The 16,183-nt window shown below is 41.6% G+C and overlaps 1 protein-coding gene across 9 annotated transcripts in view; it reads right to left on the minus strand.

The window, feature by feature from the left end:
- Nucleotides 1-16,183, minus strand: part of Snap91 (synaptosome associated protein 91) — a 113,915-nt gene that overhangs the window by 71,201 nt on the left and 26,531 nt on the right. For 8 of the 9 annotated variants that reach the window (XM_031346228.1, XM_031346235.1, XM_031346231.1 and 5 more), the window contains one exon: nt 955-1,097. In XM_031346228.1, the coding sequence (XP_031202088.1) occupies nt 955-1,097 (143 nt within the window). Of the gene's footprint in view, nt 1-954; nt 1,098-9,888; nt 9,947-16,183 lie in introns of those variants that run through there. The other variant, XM_031346234.1, reaches the window with a different exon arrangement.

Below are 16,183 nucleotides of genomic sequence, written 5' to 3' on the forward strand. Positions count from 1 at the left end.
CATTTATTTTTTACAATTTCTATTGTGTTTGCACACTTAGTTATGAAGGTCCTATGCTGCTAACGTTCTCTAAGGGAGAAACTGTTTTAAAACTCCAGAGAAACATTCATTGAATCACAATTAAATTTTGTGAACTTTTACTTCTGCATATGATAGAAACATTGAAAATTCAATAGACTTCACTAGGAATTCCGTATAAAAGGAGTAATTTAATTTTATCAATATTTTTCACACATAAATATTCCATTAAAACAATCTTCATTCACAGTCACAAAAAGTTACTTTCTGTGGAAAAACAGCCCTCCTGTGATCCTTTCTCTTAACATTTTTATCCACGAATATATTCACATAGACTATACATTTATTTATTTTTGCATTTTAATTGGATGTTTTCTTTATTTACATTTTAAATGTTATCCCCTTTTGTGGTTCCCCCACCCCTGGAAACCCCCATCCCATCCTCCCTCCCCCTGCTTCTATGAGAGTGTTCCTCCACCCACTCACCTACTCCTATCTCCCTGGCCTCAATTCCCCTACACTGGGACATCTATCGAGCCTTCATAGGACGGAGGATCTCTCCTCCCATTGAAGTCTGGCAAGGCCTCTGCTACATATGCAGCTGGAGCCATGTGTATTCCTTGGTTAGTGGTTTAGTTCCTGTGAGCTCTGGGGGGTGGGGTCTGGTTGGTTGATATTGTTATTTTTCCTATGGGGTTGCAAACCCCTTCAACTCCTTCATAGACTATACATTTAAATGTAGCTATATCTCTGAGACAAGGTCCAAATCAAAATACATTTAAAGACAGCTACGCCCAAGGTTGAAATTATACTCAAGACAACTGTGAAATGTATACTTCTTTTTCTCCTCCTATTAGTGAAAATTCATGGGTCTTAAGTTACCATCATGTTCCACTACCCCAGGCTCTAAAAAGAAACAGTTGTGTATTTGGTTACCTCATTTCCATGCACCATGAGATGGTGTGTGGTCACTAAAGCTTTAAATACCACCACCCAGCTACTGTTTGTCGCCCGTTCAAAGAGGGTATCGGCCATCTGAGGAATATTGACATTGGTCTCATTGGTAGCCTGGATCAAATCTACAAAAATAAAAGATATCCAGTAACTATTATATATAAAATTTACCTCAAACATTTAAGCTCATTACGAAAGCATGATTTTAAAATTAAATAGACAAGAGTTAATTGAAAAAAATTATTCTGTAGCATTCTTACATATGAACACATTAATATATGTGTTTTAAGCAATGTATTAATTTACTCTTGAACTTTTTCTTTTTTAGTTGAATTCTCTTCTGTATTTGTGCTGTTTAATTTTTGTCAGCTTGACACAAACTCAGGTCATCTGGGATGAGAAACCCTCAGTTGAGGAAATGTTCCCATGAAACTGGGAACTGTCCAGTGGGAAAGTCTTTCGGAGCATCTTTTTTTTTTTTTTTTAATTAATGATTGATGTGGGAGGACCCAGCCCACTGTGGGCAGCACCATCCCTAGGCAGGTCGCCTTGGGTTGGGTAAGAAAGCAAATTGAACAGGCATGGCAGTGAGTGAGCATCACTCCTCAATAGCCCCTGCTTCACCTCTGAGTCCAGGCTCCGGCCTGGAGCTCATGCTTTGACTTCCTTTCATGGTGGACTATATCATCTGCAAGCTTAAATAAACCACATAAACCCTTGCCTCCATAAGTTGCTTTTGGTCATGGTGTTTTATCACATCATTGCAAAGCAAACTAGGAAAGTGTTCTTGTCTTTTTTATTTTCAACTTGTTAGTATAGATGCCATTTTTTTTAAATGAGGAAAACACTAGGTGAGTTAAGTCTCTTGTCACTCTAAGCACAATGTCTTAAATACAATCTAATACATTGTTTGCAGGAAAAACCAAAAATGTATTTTGGCAACATAGTATCTAAAAGTATACTTCCCTTATATCTTAATTTTAAAGCATGCTAACAAATACACTGCCCTGTGATTAGCAGAAACACAGATAGCTAATGAGCAAAGTATATTCATCTACTACCTTCATTTATCTCTCAGAGAACATCATGCAGTGTTTGGCTATAATCTTGAATAGTAAGATAGAAGTACTATGTAATAGATTTCATTATCCACATCTTCCCATTAATACAACTCAAGGTGAATGGGAGGCTATATATATTAGGAAACAGGGATACACAGTGCTCAGACAAAACGCTCAGTGTTGAAATGTGGCTGGGCAGCCAAAGATCATGTTTGTCTCGGATATGTCTCCAGAACCCTGTTCTCTCAGCAAATGAATAGAATTTGTGATAGATACTTAGTCTCAAGTATAAGGTCGTCCCATGATACTATCTCAGACACAGCATAATGATTTCTTCTTTTTTTTTCTTTTTCTTTTCAAACAACTATTGATAGGTTTGGGTGAAGTATTATTTTGCATATATTTCATTCAACAGGCATTTGCTGTGTGCAGTGCTGGGGGAAGCACCACACAGGACACAGACCCTTTCCACTCTTCAGCAGTTCCTGGTGTGGCAGGTTTGTACCAACCTGAACAGCCCAACAGGAACAGAGGGCCTCCAGTTTTAACAGAGGGAAGCCTTAGGAGCTACAGCTAGAAAGGGCCAGGCAAGCTTTCTTGAGGGATGAGAATTACAATGAAAAAATACTGGAGAAAATATGTTGATGGGCTAGGGATGATGGCTGGAGCTTCAAAAGGATGTGAACTAAGAAATAATTATACTTTAAACCAGTCATAAGTCAGAACAATTGTTAATACTCCCATGTTTAGGTGCTGAGAGGTTTTTTTGGAGGGAGGGTGATCGGCTTAAAAAAGTCTTATTTGTGAACTAAATCTTACTGATGGTCAAGTGTAGATTTTGAGTGAAGAGCAGGATAGGTTTGTCTCTGCATTTGCATCAGGAAGTTTCCTAGGAACTATGTTGTCCGCAGGGTGTGTGTGTGTGTGTGTCTACGCATGTCTGTATGTGACTGTATGCCTGTTTCTATACCTGTGTTTGTCTCTGTGTCTTCACATGAGCAGTACACATGAGTGTAGATGCCTAGGGAGGCCAAAGGTATCAGATGCCCTAGAGCTGGAGTTACAGGTGGTTGTGAGCCAAATATGACTGACAGGAATCCAATTAGGATCCTCTGGAAAAACACTATGTGCTCTTAACTACTGAGCCATCTCTCCAGGCTGAAAAAGACTTTAAAGACATTTATTTTTATTATTTTTAAATTATATGTTTGTGTGTGTCTGTTTGGGTATACACATGTGTGCGTGGGTGCCCTCAGAGGCTAAATGCATCAGATCCTTGAGCTTGAGTTATGGGTGGTTGTAAGCCATCTGACATGCATGCTGGGAACTGAACTCAGGACTTCTGGAAAAGCAGTCTGAAGTCTTAAATGGTAAGCCAACTATGCCCGAGAAGAACTGTTTAAATGTACATGCAGCAGGGATCCTTCAGGAGTATACTTTTCTGAAAAGCTCTGGTGGTGTAGGGGTTAAGTATCTGAGGTCAGATCTGTGTGTCTTGTTTAGGTTGAGGAGTTGCTTATTGTCAAGGAAGAACCACATATAACCTCACTGAAGAACTGGATCACATCTCAGAGTTGGGGCTTATTGCGGATTGGTTCCAATGCTTTGAACTAATCTGGCCTCCAATATCAGGAATCTGTGTGTCTAACTACTGACAGTATTTGTCCTCAATTGGTTTTTGGTTGGTCAATAAAGAGCCAACAGCCAATGGCTGGGTGGAGAGAGAGGCAGAAGTTTTAGATTTGTGTGGGCTAGGAACTGGAAGGGAGGGACAAGGGAGAATGGCCATGATTCGGAGGCTAGATGGATCAGGTTTAGAGCTGCAGAAGGAAAATCATCTGAAATGTAGGTCAGAGGGAATGCAGCCCTGGGAGGGCTGCCCAGAAGTGTCTTGGGCAGGAAAGACTAGGGGGGTTTCCAGAAGGAGCCAGGGCAACAGAGATAAAATATAGAATTAGAGTGCATTAGAGGGCATTAAGCTAGGAGTACTGGAGGGAATGCGTGCTAGCTGTGGTCGTGTGGAGGATTAGGACTATCAAGTACTATGTCCACGATGCACACAGGCACAGGAGGAAGCCGCAAAGCCCCACCAGGATGAGGTGTCAGGGAACTGAACTAATGAGGATGCAGGAAAGGTTGGAGGAGAGACAAGGAGCAGAAAGAAGGCAGCAGGTAAAACTGACTGGACTTGCAGGATGAGGAATGGATGTTAAAGGGAGACAGAAAAGACTTCTCAGGCAATTTCACATCTTATTCTGGGGACCAGTAAAACACTATATACATATATAGAGACATGTATATATTCACTATTTATATATATTCACTTTATATATTATATATAAATAGTGAATATATTTTCACTATATTTATATAATGAATATATATTCACTATTTACAAATAAAAATGTTATATATGCTATATGTAATATATATTGGTGATAAGTTTAAAGAGCTGTTGGTCATCTATGTTGAAATGTGTGATGAGGGACTGGGAAGAGACTCTATCTTAAGCTTACAAGAAACATATGGCCTGGATACAAATTGGGAGTCACTGGCAATAAGAGCTGAAACCACAAATAGAAGCTGTAACTCACAGAGCATGAAAAAGAAAAAAAGAAAAATTACATCAGTAAATAATCAAATTTTTAAGAACTCTTAGATTATTACTGAATATCTTCAGAAAGCTCCAGAAGCAGTTAGGGGTCATCAGAGTCAAACATGACACAAAGTGCCACTTAGCTAAGTCACCCAGTGGACTCTAGAGCTGACAGACTACCTACCATGCTTGGCAGTGAAACTGTTAGTCAGTCTCACTAGAGGGAAAATGGAAAGGAGAAAACTTTTTATTTCTGAAAAATAAAACAAAACAAATGGGGAATAACAGGCTGAGGCAAAATAGAAAAATGCAAAAAGAGATCACATTTATAATCAGGGTACGCATAACCGAGAGAGACTAAAACCATAAGTAAAACCACATCTATCCTACCTTAGCTTGTTTCCACATTTCCTGTGTCACAGTGACAGGAGAGTAATGAATGCTATTTTGTATGTGTATATGTGTGTACGTGTGTATGTGTGTGTGCATGGGGTGGTACTGCTATGATGCACAGTGTGTGTGGGTGTGTGTGTGGGTGTATTGCTATGATACACAGTGTGTAGGGGGGCGTATCGCTATGATGCACAGGTTGGCCTCTAACCTTTGGACTCAGAACTACAGGTATGCACCACGTCACCTGGCTATTCCACTCATCTTTCCATTTTCTGTGTCAGGCTGGCAAACTACTGCTTCCTGGGAAAATCTGACCTGCCCCTTGTTTTTGTGAGTCTTTGTTAAAACACAGCTATGCTTACCTATGTGTCATCCAAGTCTGCTTTCACTCTACAATGACAGAGGTGAATATTTGTAATGCTCAACTCAATTCAGTGGCCCCTAAAGCATTTACTCTCTGACCCTCGTAGGGAACATTTGGTGTCATATGTCTTTATGTAGGAAGTATGCAGAACAATGGTGCCTTGAGAAAAAGCAACTGTATGATTGAAGTGCTTCTCTCTGAACCACTAATTCAAAGGAAGTTTAAGAGACTCCAAGCTACACTGACCAGACTCCTTACTCAGTAGTAGTTACTATCACAAAAGTAAGAGAGCGGGACCAGCAAGATCCCTCAGTGGTTTTATAAAGATCCTGGCTACCAAGCCTGACAATGGAGTCTGATCCCTGGATCTCACATGACTGCTGCAAATTGTCCAATTGTTGTCTGACCTTTGCAAGTGCCCAGTGACAAGTGCATGCCCATATACCACACACACACACACACACACACACACACACACACACACACATGCGCGCGCGCACACACACACACACACACACACAGAGTGAGGGGGTCTATGTGTGCAGAAAATACCTGTTCTTGGTATTTATTTTAATTTCAAAAGTAATAATTTTCCCTAAAAACAAAATCAAAGAGGATTAATTTGTAACTTTTCCAAGTTTAATTTTTTTACTTTCTTTTTTTTTTCTTTTGAAACAGGATCTCACTATGTAGCCATGGCTGGGCTGGTACTTGCTATGTAGACCAGGTTAGCCTTAGCTCACAGGGATTTGCTTGCCTTTGCTTCCCAAGAGCTGGCATTAATGGTCTGCACTGCAGCATCCATTTCTAATGTTAAATAAAACCCTATATTGAGTTCCTCAATAATGTAAGAGTTACAGAACCCTGAAGCCAGGCTAGGATGGTGATGCTTTGTAGCTACAATTACTTGGTTGTCACACTCTTTATTTTAAAATGCCTTTAAGAGGTGATCATGTCAACCTCTGCTTCATTAGTAGATGATGTATGTTTCTGCTCTGTTTCCTCATTAAAGAAATTGTTTCCATTTAAGTAATTTCAGCACAGACTGCTCTTCAGAAAGTCATGAGTTCAAATCCCAGCAACCACATGGTGGCTCACAACCACCTGTAATGAGATCTGATGCCCTCTTCTGGTGCATCTGAAGACAGCTACAGTGTACTTACATATAATAATAAATAGATTATTTTAAAAACATAAAATAAGGGTATAGTAATAAACATGTAAGAAAAGTTATTAGTTATTGAAGTCTAAGTACTCTATATGTTACATTTGAAGTTTCCAGAATTCAATTTTAACTAAAAATTGAACTTTGAAAAATACAACTGGTATTCTAAACTCTGAAATTTATTATAAATTTCTCCTTTCCTCCCTCCATTGCTGTCCCTCAGCAACTTCAGCCTGCCTTTAGGCAACAGACATGCATGTGTAGTTTGTAAATGTTACACAAAGAGAGCCAAGCCATTTCCTCAGGGACGGTCTGGCTTCTTTTTCTCCAAGTAATTACCCTGAGGTTCATGTACGTTGCTACAGTATTAATAGTCGATGCCACTGCACTGCTGAGTGGTTTGCTATATACAGACATACCAGTGCACCTGTATCTATTTACCCTTTTCTCAATTATTAATTTCTAACACTATACTGGAAGCTATGTGGCCCTCTCCATATCATTGCATATGTGTAAGCAGCTATATAGTTTTATTTCCCTTACAAAATCACTTGGGAGTAGATGAATTGGGTCACTTTCTGATACTTAACTTTAGGAAATTACTTCAAAAAATTATCAGAGCTAAATTCCCACTGGAGGTGAATGAATGAGCGTTCTATCCCAGGACATCAACACCAAGGCTTGAACCAGTCTTTTTATACAGCTCCACCACTGTTTAACAGCTAGGCTATAACTCATGGTGGATTCTGTTTGTATTTCCATAATAACTAGAGTTCACTTAATATTTTTAAGTTTTTCAGTTGCTTCAGGCAGGAGAGTAAATACAAAGCCGTCTCCCTACCCTATCCTGCCACAAAATATAAACCTCTTGTTCAACAATTGAAAATCTGTCATTGGAAATCTCTCTGAGATAAGTTAATCCATCAATAAGAAAGAAATAGAAGTGAGTGAGACAACAACCAGAATACCTTAGAGCTGTAAACAATTCTCCTCTGAAATAATGCAATGAATAGCAAAAGCCTGAAGTGTTTTCAGATTCTCGGTTACTTCTTTTTCTGTGACCCTGACAGATACTTGAAGCATATGCAGGGTGGGTCATGACAGGTCCCCTGTGACCCCTTGCTTAGAGTGTCCTATAATCTCTTTTCTGGATTACCTCCAGCATGAGTAGATGTATTTGTGGGAAAGTAACTGCCCATGGCTTTTCTCTAATCGCAGCCTCCCTGGAGCCTCCCGCTGCCCACTGAATGAGCCCCAAACATCTCAAGCATAAATCTCATACCTTATACTTACCCCTCCCCCCAGGCCTTCACTTACGGTTGCACCGTAAGTATATGGTTTGTAACTTATACTTTACCGTGAGAACACAGCCTTTCATTAGAAGGCTCAGCCACCTTACTAATCTTTTCTATGCCCAAAATTGTGTTCTACTAAAATTTTTCTGAAACCGTTTCAAGCTGTTCTGATTGCCTAGGCTGTCCCTGTCATCACTGTACTGAGAGTTGATTTAGGATCAGTCTCAAACAGCTACGCCACGATGCTCTGACACTGCCCTCAAAGGGAAGGGAGGATTTGATCTCACCTTCCAGACAGCGAAAGGGGACAGACATCGGGCTTGGGGCCATGGACCGTGTCTACAGTCTGACTCTGCTACCTATGGACAAGCTAAGGGGGTGCCAGTGTAGGTCTGGTTTTTCACCTAGCCACCGGGATAATATTAACCCCTTTACAGAACAGACACTGTCATTTATGCTAATCACCACCTTAGCACACATCGACTGTGGTCCTTATTATACAGAATTGTAATTGTTGTTTCACATATGTGTGTCTCTTCCATCGAGCTCCACATCCTACGGGAAGGAATGAAGACCTATGGGAATCCCTTGATACCAAACATTGGCCTTTATACAGAGAAGCGATATAGTTATCTGAGATAGTTATACCTAGTTTATTGTCTGTCCCAATCTGAAACAATTTTAGGCAAGCATTGTGTACACCCATTATCCTAGCAGTCAGTATATAAGGAAGGAAGATGGCCAGTTCAACATGAGCCTTGGTTACAGGGAAAGACTTTATCTCAAATACTACTACTTCTACTAGAAATTACTATTTTTATACAAAAATTAGTGGTAAGGTATTAGAGGTAGGTTTCTTTCACTAGTTCTTACTGGATGAATCAGAATCAAATCAGACAGGATGAGTTCCTTTCTATTTCATGGTTGTATATATGTCAACCAGTCTTAATTTAGAAATATGTCATCTATTCCATTTAGAAAATCTCAAGGGGCTGGTAAGATGGTTCAGTGGGTAAAGGATACTTGCCACCAAGCCTAAGGATCTGAGTTCCACCCCTGGAGCCACATGACAGAAGGAGAGAACTGACTCTTTCAGGTTGTCCTGTGATCTCCACACATGCATCTTGGCACATATGCTTCCCTGCCCCAAGACAGACAGATAGACGCCAACAGACATACATATACAAAGTAGACAGAGGAATAAAAAGTAAATATATTCTTTACATTTGTTTGATTTTTGTCAAACCCACTAGCTAGAAATTTCCTTTCACTGGATACTGGAATGAAGAACACCATCATCTTCTAACCAAAACTCTCTCATGTAAATGAGAAGTCTATATACACACCCAAAGCCCAACGGCAGATGAATTATCAAACTTTAAACATTCCATCATGTAAAACAGCTCAGAATATTTGTTGTGAGGTATAACTAATGTATAACAGCTCAGAATATTTGTTGTGAGGTATAACTAATGTATCTTTAAATGATTTTAGTTCTCGTTTCCCCCTTTCCCTTCTTTCTCTACTGTCTATTAAGGATTATGTATTTATGTCCCCCTTAAAATGCATGGGTGGAAACCCTAATCCCCACTGTAATCACACTTGGAGGTATGGTCTTTGTAAGATGATTTAGTCATGAGGATGAAGCCCTGAAGAAATGAATTGGTGCCCTTGTAAAAGATGCCCAAGAGAACACCTTCTTTGTGAACAGAATGCAAAAGTTAGGCAGGCTGACACTGGCCATGACAACCTTCTACCAGCCACACTAGGTTTCTGGCTGCAGAATGAGAAATACATTTCTGTTGTTTTTAACCGAGCCAGTATGCAATGGTAGCACAATGCTAGAGGGTAGTACCGGACAGCTCAGGCAGGCTAACACTGGTAAGCAGAACTAAATGTTTGCGAGAATGAGAGTAACAAATAAATGGAGGTAATTCATAAGTGTTTCTTCTTGGGTCCAGCACAAAGGACAGACGTTAATGTACCCTCACCAACAGCCATTTTCTTCCCTCTGAACTAGAAGAAGCCCATCCCTGCCATACCTGTCAGAAAAGTCAAACTGGTAGGTTGGTACCATGTTGGTTTCCCATGAAGCTAGATCTATGTGTAGCTGTCTGCTCAAGTCACCTGACAAACACTCCCCTTTGTGATGAAGACACTGTAAGGGGAATGGGGAAGCATGGCACTTCCTATCTCACTTACAAGCTCTCTCTGAGTTGGGTTATCTGTCTCTGCTCCTTCTGTGCGTGTACTTATAAAGCCATGTGTACATCACACCATCTCAGGATAGGGTGGACTGCCAACAAGACAAGGGTAGCAGAGACAACACAAACAATGGATCTGCACACTACTCAATCTCTAGAATGTTCCTCCTTCAATAATGGCACTGGCAGTTTCATTAATTTGAATATTCCATTATCTATCTATCTCTATCTATCTATCTATCTATCTATCTATCTATCTATCTATATCAGTTGATATATATAATGCAATATATATCAACTGATATCTATCTATCATCTATCTATCTATCCATCTATCTATCTATCTATCTATCTATCTATCTATCTATCTATCTATCTATTAACTGATACAGACTAAAACAAAATACAGCAAAGGAAGAAGAATGAGGCTAGTGAGGCCCGAAGTATCTTCCAGCTGTAATAATCTTTGGCCCTAGAGCAGCTGTCTTTTCAGAGTGCTTGACAGTCTAGCACTGACACTGTCTGCCTCTGGAGTAAGAGCCCTTTGACTAGAAGTTTACCATCAGGTGAGTACTGAGACAGAGGTCACAACAGAAAAGAATGTTTTAGGAAGGGAAAGGGATTGTCTTGTAAGAAAGATGACTCAAGAAAATGTAAACACATTATAAACAAGAAACCTGAACATAGGAGCTCTGCTGTTGCAGATATGATAGAAAAAAACACCTGATAGAAAATACCTGAAGAAGGTTGCTGAACCTACTGGTCCCCTCTCCAGAGCAGACAATGGGAAGAACAGGTATTAGAAGAATGGGGTGCCTGTGAGGGCTCCAGTTTATGGGCAAACCTGAGGGAAGCAGTGGAAAGGGAGGGCATCAGAGGAGGGGAGGGCATCAGAGGAGCAGAGGGCATCAAAGGAGGGGAGGGCATCAAAGGAGGAGAGGGTAATAGAGGAGGGGAGGGCATCAGAGGAGGGGAGGGCATCAGAGGAGGGAAGGGGAGTGGAGGAGGGGAGGGCAACAGAGGAGGGGACACAAGAACAAGAGTAACTGAAGCTTCAGGACAGGGACCAACAGGGCAAGAAACAGGAGAGAGGCACCTTTTTACTACAGAGGTAGGAGAATGTTTGTGAATGTGCCAACAGAATGCCTTCTCAGCAGAGCTCAGCAGTACACATAGGTCTGCAATTTTTCCTTTAAGCAGAAAGAAACAACATCTCAATTACTTGTTTTAATGTAAGTTTACTTGTATTTTTATATTGCTACATGTAACTTTTAATATGCTCCAGTCTCTAAAACTTTAGCTTTCTTTCATCTTAAAGGAAAATACATATACTTTCACCTTTTGTAAAAATGTCCACTCAGAAATTTCTCTTTCTTCTATTTGTTCTCCACTGGAATGTGGGTGGAGTCACGAGTGGAAGATATATCAGGCACAGCTGTGGGGTGGAGATTTGGGGCAGCCTAACTCCTTTCTGTTAATTAGAAACCACACGACACTTAGTACAGTTACTTTCCTTATGATAACAATGGGGCCAATCCCAGCACCCAGCTGGCAGCTGCTTTGTTAAAACGGGAAACTGAAAGTTGTGTCCAGCACAGAGCCTGATAAACTATAGAGAACACATGCCTGCCTGTCTGTCTGTCTGTCTGATGTACAATTACAATTTGGTTCACCCTTTGGTTACCTATGTAAAAAAGCACTTGGCAAACTTTGTAAATTAATTCAATTAGTTAATTGCTTAACAAGTGTATTTTGAATGCATACTATGCTCCAGGCATTGATTTATTAGCCAACTAGATGCAGAACTGTGAGAAAAGAAGCCACCGTCTGACAGCCAAGAGGTTACATCCAAATGGAGAACACAGGTGAACCAAATACACAGCAGACGGATATAAGCAGTGTGATAGGAAGTAAGGGATATATAGACAGATATGCGGGTAAATTTAGCCAGATGGTAATGTTCAAAGGGGGTGATTAGGAAAGGACTCCTCAGTGCAAGGACGTCCAAAAGGACCTAGATGCAGTAAGGGAATCCGCCATTTGGTGATCTTGGGAAGGAATGTTCCAGGCAAAGGGAACAGCAGATGCAAAGGCCCTGTGGATCCAAATGAGCTGGCAGGCTCAAGACTAAGCCAGCCAGCTTCTGTGGGTGCAGAACACTGAAGATAGGAGAGAGAGGACAGTGAGGACTGACCATGCTCTCGACAACCCAGAGAAGAACTTTAATGCTGAGCATTTGGAGAAGGTTCAAGAGGGCTTTGACCAGGGCAGCGACATGTGTTCCGGTCTACATTTTGAAGAATTACTGCAGCAAGTCAACAGGGCATAGGCTAAGTGAAGGGGGTGGACCTAGGAGACAGGCATACTTCAGCTGCAGCAAGTCTACAGTGCATAGGCTAAGTGAAGGGGATGGACCTAGGAGATAAGCATACTTCAGCTGAGTGTGGGGTGGGATGAGGAGGGATTGCAGACATGTCACAGGGTGAGTCAAGAGGACCAGCCTGTGGATGTGATTGGAGAAGAGGCACGAGATCCACAAAGGCATGGAGAAAGACAAGGTCGCAGCCCCCGAGTAGCAAGATCAACTCTGCCCAGTGTGCTCTCCGGGGAATAGGGCAGAGAAGCAGCGTGGGTGCTGGCACGTAGCCTTGCCTCTCCTTCTGCCTACTTCACTGACTGTACTACCTTCCCTTTGACCTCACTCCCAGCCTCAGGTGATGGCCCCATACCCTGTGCAGTGCTGTGGCTGCAACCAAAGACTCATGCTCTACAGAGCACACAGACAAGCTCCCAGTAGAGTAGTCCCAATCAAAGAACCAGCAATAAATGTCCCCTCAAGTGAGTACAGGCCAGCCCACGGTAGGCATTAGAAGCTTCTCAAAGCTAACAAGATGAATTGCCAAGCAAGTGCAACAGGGGACATGCTGGTTATGATGCCTCCTGCATGCAGCTCTCAGACACGAGACTGCAGAAAGACGACATGAGTGCCCAACTGCCTTGCATGACTCAAACCAGAGCTACACACCAGGGTTATCTCAGGGAGGAAGTAAGGGGCAGGGGAGGGGAACTGCCCAGATGTCAAATACTGTCATTCCCTAGTGGTCCAGAAAGTTTTTATTTTAAAAATGAAATTGCTAGTTTAACTTTCTGCTATTTAGGATTTGAACAGGGCTATTTGTGTCACTAAGGACATCATTAGGTTTCTTTATCCCCAGTCATCATCCATGAGGTGAAAATGATCATTACATAGGCCCACCTACCACAAATTACATTTCTTTGATAGCTTACCCTTGTTTAGATTTTAAGAATTCTGTTATGAGATAACACTTGGTAGGTGCATAATTTCCAAGGACAAGTAAAAGAGTAGGGAGCAGTGCCAGAGAGGGAGCAGATGGCCATGCAAGCAGAACACCTGCGCCCAGGACATTCTAGACTCACAGGCCAGTCTCTAGATGGCGAGAGTGCTAGAGAGATGGCTTCTGCTACTGTGGTTGCTAGGAAGATTCCAGAAGATGCTGCAGCTTTGGTTTTCCAATTCCCTGCACCTGTCACATGATGATCACCTATGAGTGTCTAGTCCTCAAGTGTGTCAAGTAGATGGACACAAGTCGTATTTACATGGCAGCCATGGTGGTTTGTATGCCATGGAAACTTGAGAGAAACATAAGTTTCATCATCATCATCATCATCATCATCATCATCATCATCATCATCATCATCATCAACCTATAAATTATCACCAAGATAATTTCAGAGAATAACTTGTCATAATGATACATTTACCATATTCTAGCACTGAGCAGCCTGTGTGTTCCTCATGATCCAGTCACAGCCCATCACTTCCTACACCATCCTCAGAGAAGAGCCGACTCCTCAGCTCTCTGTGTTCAGCCCTTCCTCACATAGCCCTTGGGACCATAAGGAAAAACAGTGTTGCATACATCGGACTCAAACAGCAGACATCCGGCATGGGTTCTCAGTTCCAGTCAGGATTCCCACCCACACGTGTGAAACTTATGCTTCCTAAAATTAAACAGGAGTCAGCAACAGCAACTTTCAGCCACAGCCTCTGGGGCGCCCTCTACATCTCCTCAGATCAAGATGGCCCCTGAATACCTTTTCATTTCTCACAAGGGTATTACCTACCACCTGCCACTTCTGCTTCTCCCCAAGGTAAGAGCCTTGAAGCCTCTCCTGCAGGACCACTGGTCTTGTCATGACCCCACTACTTCTATGCCTTAGAGCCTCTTCTTTCTTTCTGAAAAAGCACATCCAAAAAAGGACTCAAAGTCTTTTTTTCTTTCTGGAATATCATGGAACACAACCTTAGTTCTTTTTTTTCCTTTAGTTTTTCGAGACAGGGGAAGCAGGGTTTCTCTGTGTAGCCCTGGCTGTCCTGGAACTCACTCTGTAGACCAGGCTGGCCTTGAACTCAGAAATCTGCCTGCCTCTGCCTCTGCCTCCCAAGGGCTGGGATTAAAGGCATGCGCCACCACTGCCTGGCTACAACCTTAGTTCTTAACACATCTTTATTTCCTACCAAAGGATTTTAGTAAAGAAAGAAACAGATTATCTAGGTAAATGGGCAAAAAAAGTAAGCATCTTCTCTATGAATGTCATATTTCCTGGGTAAAAGAAAAAAACATGGAAGGGAGATCTAGAGAAGGATTTTATAGTCCTTTAGAAGCACTATAGAGGGTTACACAGTCAAGGCAGCACACGCATATAGCCTCAGCTACAAAGGAGGCTGAGGTCAAAAGATCACAAGGTCAAGGTCAGCCTGCCTGTCTCAAAAATTCAAAGTTATAAAAGGGCCTAGGAAACAGCTTAGATGTACAAAACTTGTCTACACGAGGCCTTAGGTTCAATCCCAAGATTTGGAAAGAAAGGAGGGAAAGGGGGAAATGCTTTTGGGAAGTTAAGATCACTTGTAGATGAATAAATGTGGGAGAGTAAATAATGGTCAGAAATGCAGAGATCATAGAGATATCGTATCAATAGAAAGCTAGCTAGTAGCCATCCCCTATGCAGACATCATATAGGTATCATATCAACAGAAAGCTAGCCAGTAGCCATCCCCTATGCAGAGATCATAGAGGTATCGTATCAATAGAAAGCTAGCTGGTAACCATCCCTTATATGCAGAGATCATAGAGGTATCATATCAATAGAAAGCTAACTGGTAGCCATCCCTTATATGGAGAGATCATAGGGGTATTGTATCAATAGAAAGCTAGCTGGTAGCCATCCCCTACGCAGACATCATATAGGTATCATATAAACAGAAAGCTAGACAGTCACCATCTCCTATGCAGAGATAATATAGGTATCTTATCAACAGAAAGCTAGCCAGTAGCCATCCCCTAAAGCTTCCTTACCAGCAAGGGCACATACCAGTTAAACTTCTCTTCTATCCAACAGTTAGAAATGCAAGTTCCTACTTCCATTACAGTTTGGGAGATTACAGAGGGCCTTGCTGATGCTTCCCAATGGAATGCTGAATCCTCAATCTCAAGGCACCATGGCAATCAGTGATCAGTTGCTTAAGACTTCCACAGTCTTTGGGTACAATTATGTCTAGTGCAGACTCAGGCAAGATAACTAGACATGCTGGCTAATTTTGTCAACTTGACACAAACTAAAGTCACCTAGGAAGAAAAAAACCTTAAGTGATAAACTGCCTCTGTAAGAGCTGGTCCACAGGCATATGCAAGTAGTTTTCTTGGTGAATGATTGATGTGGGACCCTTGCAGAATAAGTGAACAAGCTAGTGAGAAGTGTTCTTCCACGATTTCTGCCTTGACTTGCCTCCTTGATGGACTGTAACCTGTAACATCGATAAACCCTTTCCTATCCAAGTTGGGTTTTGTCAATATTTTATCATAGCAACAGAGACACAAACTAGGATACTAGAGAACATAAATACAACCCAGAACAATGCTCTAGATAGTTCCTATCATGGAGGGAACCAGGGCTCCTAAGTTACTACTTCTGTCTAGGTAGCCTACCTTTACCACCACTGCAGAGCCGTTTCTCGTGAGCCTAGAATCAATCACCTCAGTGACACAAATGGCCATTCCTGATATTCCTAGGCCACAAAGGAAAGATGCTAAGAAGGAAACAAAGTTGGGGG

Source organism: Mastomys coucha, unplaced genomic scaffold (assembly GCF_008632895.1).
Source record: "Mastomys coucha isolate ucsf_1 unplaced genomic scaffold, UCSF_Mcou_1 pScaffold23, whole genome shotgun sequence".
Taxonomy (NCBI): Eukaryota; Metazoa; Chordata; class Mammalia; order Rodentia; family Muridae; genus Mastomys; species Mastomys coucha.